A 7626-nucleotide genomic window follows, 5' to 3' on the forward strand; every position below is an offset into this window, starting at 1 on the left:
AACTTCACAATTAAAATATTTACTTTTATCGGTTTAGTACACAAATACATAGTTACGTTCCGACAGTTTACAAGACTAGCATTCTTTCAAACGGCAATTTTCTCTGTACAAGGCATTAATACTTATTAAAATGAGTAATCTCATATATACACAATTCATTTTAAATAACGACACGGGCACTCAACCATATCCTTAATTGACTACCTATGCAGCTGCACCAGCTATATTTCGTTACCATATTGCGTGTTGGGTATCCTGACGACGGTGTCCTTGGTCCGGTCAGAGTCTATGAGGGAGGCGGAGCTGTGTTTCTTTTTCGGGACGAGAGGAGGGCCCTCGCAGGAGGCACAGTCGTCGACCCTGGAGCTGGAGCCGGCGACGCTGAGTTTCTTTAGGCTGTTGGTGGCGAGGGAGCCGTTAGAGGCGTGCGGAGGCAACAGCGGCGCGCGCTCCGCCGGCTCCCGCGAACGACCGCACTCGCTGCTGCCCGACTCGGAGGCTGCACTTTCTGGACATCCGCCGCTTTGGATCCAGCCTTGTATTCTGCGCACACGATTTCAAGCTCAGTAGAGAATAAGGCGAACAATACTCATGCCTGTAGATTGCAGTTTCGAGCAAGTAGCTTGCATGCTCGTGTCATATTTGTATGTAGTTGCGTTGTTGTGAAGTTTCATATGCTTTTCGTATAATAAAGAGTTATTATACAATACAAGTTTGATGCATGTGCATCAGTTACTTGCACAGCTTGTTCCCAGCTTAAAAGAGGATGGACGTTTACTGAGCACAAGGACGAGACCCCATAGGCGTTAGGTACATACAAATTACGCCTGCAAATTATACCGTGGGTGATATAGAACAATTCTATAATGTTCAACCGAACAGTTCGTTTTGGGTATGACAAATGACGCTAAACAGGAGTGGGAACTAATTATAATACTTTTCGGATAGCTTGCGTACGGTGACACATGTCATTAAGCAATTAAAGGGTTGTGACAATGTAAATTCGAATCGATTTATTGCGATTCTTGATTAAATATGCTAAGGGTGTGTAATTGATTTGATTAGTGATAGTTTATATTTTTTTTTAACTAGTTTTTGCCTCCGGCTTCGCCCGCGTAGCAAGTGTTTTTGCTTGTCTATCGGAATCTCATAAACCATGCGGTTTTCTTTGGCACTATATCAAAACTAATAACGGTAATAAAAATACAAAAACCGTAATAACAAAATTGAATAACAAAGTAACAGTTCAAAACATCAAACAATACGAAACACTCAAAACAAAGACGCATTCAAGTCAAGGCTCTTCGCTCTCGTACTAATTGACAGATGATGCGAGTCAAACGATTTGACAAGATTGTGGAATCGATTCTGTCGATAAGCAAAGTCAAGCTCTATTGTAATGAGGGCTATCGTTTTTTGTCTCACTAGATGGCGCACTGTTGCGTGAGGTTTTTAAGTATGGCTTTCAAAGTCTGTTATTACGGGCGTAAAGACAAAGTTTAGATTAAAATCATATTTAATACACCTTAAAAGTGTACCATAAAAATATCGAGCATGCCACAGTGTTGCATAGTCCCCGTTTTTTTCGGAAAAAAGGGAGGAAAAAGGTTTCCGAAAGACAAAACTGTCTCAAAACACAGACATTCATTGCCCCGGAACGCATATTTGCCATAATTAATTTCAGATATTGCAAAATATTCACAAAATTATTCTAATTATAAATAAACCCGCGTAGCTCACCCAAAAACTATCAGATTTGTCATTTCGGAGACCTCACGCTACAATAGCGCCTCTAGTGGCGAATTAAAACGCGATAGCCCTCATTGAGTGCTGTTTTACGCGATGAAAGTTGACGAGATTAAAATTTAATTGTCTTATTAGTTTCATAACAAAATAATATATTTTTAAGTGATTTGTGTTTATTATTACGAAATATTTTAAGCTACATGGAGATATATATTTTTTGTTCTTTCAAGATTCAAGTATATTTTTTATAAAATATTGGCCAGAAACATTCATTGAGTGGAATGGAAAAAAGCAAATGTCACCATAACCATGCGATCCGAAAAGTAGGTATAGCACGCGGTACGGAATACCGAGGACCTGGGTTCGATTCTGGTGCTGGTCTTATTTTTCTGGTTTTTCTGTGCATCTATATTTCAGTTTGTATTTTCAATTTAGGTTTTACGGGATGACCGTAAAAGTAAAAATTTGGAATTGAAATAAAAAATACAAAAAGATTCCAAAAAAACAATCTTAAGCCCTGTCTTTCCCACTGGGCCCTGAGTGCCCAGGGCCCCACGAACAATGGGCCCCCTCGTGACTAAAAAAACACTTTCAAAACTCCAATAGGGCCACCATTAGGCTAAAGACTACCTTTGCCTGAACACAACTCAGCTTACCAACTAAATAGGCCATTGGTTAAGCTGTAGCTGTATAGGTTAGTGTTATGAACTATCGTGTTACCTGCTAACAATCTCCTCAAAGTTAGGCCTCCGCTGCGGCACGTGGCGCCAGCAGTCGCGCATGAGCGCGTACATGGCGGGCGCGCAGGCCGCCGGCGCCGCCAGCAGCTCCCCGCCGCGCACCATCGCTATCACCTCTTGGTTGCTGTACCTGCAATATCGGGATATATGCCTTTATGAACTATCATACTATGGTATGCTGCATGATCCTGAAAACCCCCCTCCCCTTGTCATGATTTAATAAATGACACAAAAACATAGACTATAGAGAGAATTTTTTATTAGAACCCCATGGTAGGTTGACTCATCATAGATAATGGAATGGAAATATGTCTGTTCTGCATTGGGCATTTATAGATTGAACCAAAAAAGTAGTAATAAAACAAAATAATATGATGGTTGACTAATTGTAGACAAGGAAATGCTATATTTTTGTATGATGCTGCCACAGTAAAGAATTCCTCATCCAGTCTGAAAGTGGGCGTTTTTAAATTGAAAAATCATGCCTAGCCTAGAGAGACTGACAGTATTACATGGATAAAGCAAAAAATTTTAAATAGAATAAAGGTCTTACCCGTAATATGGCTGTAAGCCATAACTGTAAATTTCCCAAAGTACAACTCCATAGGACCAAATGTCACTCTCGGTTGTGAATTTGCCATACAGAATGGACTCAGGAGGCATCCACCTCACAGGCAGCAGACTTTTCGATTGTACCTGAAGAGAGATTTAGTCAGAAAACAAATTTTGTGTTTATAGCAGTACATGTGTACGTAAAGTACAGTCACTTACTCTGTAATAATCTGAACTGTAAATGTCCCTAGATAGTCCGAAGTCTGATATTTTTACAACAAAATCATCAGACACTAAGCAGTTTCTAGCTGCTAAGTCCCTATGCACATAATGGTGCGATGCTAAGTACTGCATTCCAGAGGCGATATTGTGTGCAATACTGAGCAGTCGCATAGGCGGCAGCCCTTTGCCTGAGGGTGGCGCGCGCCCCATTAAGAACTCGTGCAGGTCTCCGCGCGCCATGAACTCGAACAGCATGCATAAAGGCTCCTCCCTCAGAGCAACTCCTACTATGCAGACAATATTATCATGTGTCAGTTCTGAAATCAAGTCTATTTCTCTTCTAAAATCAGCCTGTGTCTTAGCTGAAGCGTTTTCCTTTAATGCTTTAACTGCAACATAGTGAGTCTCTCCATTTTTTTTAAGAGCCCCTTTGTAGACCTTTCCAAATGCACCTTCGCCCAATTCTTCTAAAAACTTTATCTGTGAAAGAGAGTACTGCGGTATCCGTAGAATCCCATTGCCCCTTGTGGGCCTGGTCAGGTGGGGCTGATTATTCAAATTTTGGTTTGTCAATAATTCATTCATTTCTATTGGAGAGTTTAATCTAGAATTCCCATAGATATTTTTATCAGCATTTGGCAAGTTGATGTCTCTGATCGCAGCAGCATTGTTTTTGCTTTTGTTTTTGTAACATAAACAGACAATGAATCCTATAATGGTTAATGTAATTAGAAGGAAAATGATAACAATGTAGATCCAAATTTTATGGGCACACTTGGGTATGTCACATAGCTGTTTTTCTGTTTTGCCATCATTGTCAACAATGCACCATGGTTGTGATTTGAGTCCGCTTGGGTTCCTGCAGTAGCTGTGAAGACCCGCCAGCTCCGGGTGCTCCGAAACTCGCACATGTAGCTGCTTAGACCACTCAATGCAGGGCATCCCATTGCTAGCAACTTGAACTCTTCCCAAATAACCAGTCCCATTTTCCCAGTAGCATTCATCATCTGACACCATCAATGCCCCAAGTCCTATTTTGAGACAGTCTTTGTCATCTTCAGGCAAGTCTTGGCACTCTTCTAATGTGATCTGCTGTCCTATGTGTGGGTGTCTCTTAGCTATAGCATACTCTGTCTGACATAGCTCGTTCTCTAATATCTCACAATCTTGTTTACAAACACGCCTGAGAACAGTTGAATTGTAACGATAATCAAATTGTGCTGTGATATTCATATTGAATTCTGGTAAAACATCACCAGGCTGTGTCATCAATAATTTTGCTTCCCTGAAGAAGTTATCATTGGTCACAAATGGATCTCTGCATATGGGAAATGTTGAATAACAGAGACTTGGTACTGCATAGCCTTCACAATTAGTGCTTATGTCATTTGAATACTTTGTTACCTGCATTGCTATCATAAGTTTTTCTTCCTGGGATGCCTGAGTTGTGTGATATGGAATGTATATAAACTGACCTTTGAGATGCTCAGCGCACACATTGCCTACATATTCCTGGCAGATGGGTTCCAGGCGTTTGGGTGCTGCCGTCACACTCACATGCTGAGACCTAATGTCCTGGGCCAGCAGGTCAGTTGTGGTTCCAATACTCATCTCTAACTGGTTATTAATCTCAGCACTTGGCAATGATGGGTATGTTGGTATTTCATAATTTTCATTAGGATCCTTTACAACTTTTAACATTGTTGTTTGATTTTTTTCAAAACTATGTCTTATTACACAGGTGTAATTGCCTTCATCACTCATATCTAAAGCTTTTATTCTTAAATTAGTGCCAATGGTACTATTACTTTTGTCCATTCTATTGAATATCTTCACTCTAGTGGTGTTCACAATATTTCTATTGTCTTTACGCCAGTACATTTTTACGTTTTTCATAAGTCTCTGGAGGATATGGTCGGGCGGAAGCTCCTTTAGAGATGACTCGACGCCTTCCTTACTCTTAGTGTACGTTTCAACGCGTGTGAAATTCATAATCGCCTCGCATTTTAACCGCAAGTCAGATTTAAGGGGCTTCTTTATTACACTTGGAAATGTTTTCGAGAAGTAGATGTCAAGTTTAATGTTCCACACTTTTTGTTCAGATGTTGTGTTTCCCTTTACCGATGGAGAGTCGGTCTTTTCAGGATTCAAAGCATAACTCTTGTTCGAAAACATGCACACAACAATGATAATACAATAGTATTTCATGACTGACACTTCCCATAACACTTTATAACGAATTCACTATTTGTTGTTCCTAGAAAATGTAAGTTTATGTATTATTATCACTCCTCACACCAGCACATATTATTTTAGATATAAATATATTAGTCATGCTTTCAATAACACGAGTTTTCTACTACATTTCCGATTTCTCATAGGAAAGTCGATGCGTGAATGAGTGAAGTGAACAGTGTTGCCACCTCAGATTTTTTTTACCCTATCGCTAAGCGAAATTACCCTAAATTAGACACTTTTATTTAGCTGAATTACGAAACCGTTTCGAAACATTCTTGGAGTGCGACCAGAATAATCTTGGCTTCTATGTCATCTGCAGTATTTTTTTTCTTGAAATCGTACATTTTATTCGAAAACTATTATCCTAAATTATTTTCTACCCCAAAAAATACCCTAAACGCGTAAAAATACTCAAAATTTAGGGTAAAATTCCCCAAGGTGGGGACACTGCGTCGAACTAGAGTGCGGGCGGAAAGCGGAATACGGAGGCGGAATAGAACGGATCATTGAACGGACGGAGCCGAACGGAGAAATGATGGTTTTCTTTCAGTTATATATAATAAATAATGTAATGTACTCTGTGAATGACGGTGATGTGACGGTCGCGGTCGGGGTTGGTGCGGTAAGAAATTTCCATACCAAAAAAAAAAAAATACAACAAAAAATTGAACCGGTAGTCGGTACAAAAAACCATGAAAATAATTTTCTACCAGTCTGAAGTCGGTGCCTCAGACCTATAATCGCCTACCTAACCTACGCACTACATATTGGGCTTCAATCACTCCTGCTGGCTCGTCGTGTGCTGAGGCACTTTCAGCCTTTTTAGTGTAAATAATCTAAGATACAATAGTTTAATGTCGACTGCTCGTCACCTTTTACAAAATATTGCTTTTTCCGATGCAGACTTTCTTTATTGAGGAGTCCTGGTGCTTCACCATCCATTCCTTTTCACCATATTATGCATTACGAAGAGCATAAATTGCTTAGCAACTGTGTTAAAGTAATTGAAATTCAACCCATGAAATACTTGTTATTGACTATAGTACCTAACTCCGATGGTCAACTGTGGTTTTCATCATCATCAGTTCCACTTCACCAAATGATGATTTTCAAGAGCAAATGGACGAGTTACTACTAAATATATTAAAATTACTATAGGTGTCCCTACAACATTTGAAGAGTTCATCATATCCTGATTTGGTGCTTATGGGACCTAATTGATAGCATTCCTAGACGAACGCAAAAAAAAAAATTCAAATCGGTTCATAAATGACGGAGTTCTGAAGTAACAAACATACAAAAATAAATACAACCGAATAGATAACCTCCTTTTTTTTGATGTCGGTTAAAATAAAGGAAGACCGTCGTCACTATTAAGCGATTAAATAATATTCACTAACGTTTTATGAGTAGGGTGATCTTCATTTAACGTGATATATATGTCGGCGGCCGATCGTTAAATCCGCTAGATCACGAAATTCCTAGGCATATCATGAAATGCCGCAATTTCATGATTTGGCCAGTTTAGGCAGAACATGAAATTCCTAGGCATATCATGAAACGCCGCCATATCGGTTCTGGCACTTCGCCGCCCGCTACCGCGGCACGCACGCTTCGCTCGCTCGGCTCGTGCGTTGTGGTCATAATTCATACTAACCACTCCTCGCTTCGCTCGTCGTGCCTAAATTTTTCTTTTTTTCGACATATCACGATGTGACCGGTAAAGACCTAGTAATATCGACGAATGCATTGCTCTAATCGATCTGCCAAATTGTTTCTCAGGCACATCGTGATATGCCTGGTCAACGTTTAGGCATATCATGAAATGGCGTCATTTCACGATATGCTTGGGAATTTCGTGACCTGGCGTATGTTACGATTGGATATATTTGACGCTACGTCTACATCCATTCGATTCGATAACGCTCGCTTAAAGGGAATACCGTTACTAAGGGTAAACTTCTTTTCGATTTACTTTGGTTTGTTAACTAAGTACTTATGGCCTGCTTTACCAAAGTAATGAATAATAAAATTTATCACTACTATATACGCCTTTTTATAGGCTAACGCCTATAACGTACTATTATAATATTCTGTGTTATAGTTACAACAAAGGAAACCCAGCTCG

General features: G+C 39.8%; 1 protein-coding gene across 1 annotated transcript; it reads right to left on the bottom strand.

Moving 5' to 3' along the window:
• Positions 1-221: 221 nt before the first annotated feature.
• On the bottom strand, positions 222-5658 carry LOC141431932 (tyrosine-protein kinase transmembrane receptor Ror-like). The gene is made up of 4 exons (XM_074093226.1): positions 3258-5658; positions 3040-3182; positions 2467-2616; positions 222-543 (listed from the first exon to the last, which is right to left on the bottom strand). The coding sequence occupies exons 1-4, from the start codon at positions 5466-5468 to the stop codon at positions 222-224; spliced, it is 2826 nt and encodes a 941-aa protein (XP_073949327.1). The 5' UTR covers positions 5469-5658.
• Positions 5659-7626: the final 1968 nt, after the last annotated feature.

Source organism: Choristoneura fumiferana, chromosome 10 (assembly GCF_025370935.1).
Source record: "Choristoneura fumiferana chromosome 10, NRCan_CFum_1, whole genome shotgun sequence".
Taxonomy (NCBI): domain Eukaryota; kingdom Metazoa; phylum Arthropoda; class Insecta; order Lepidoptera; family Tortricidae; genus Choristoneura; species Choristoneura fumiferana.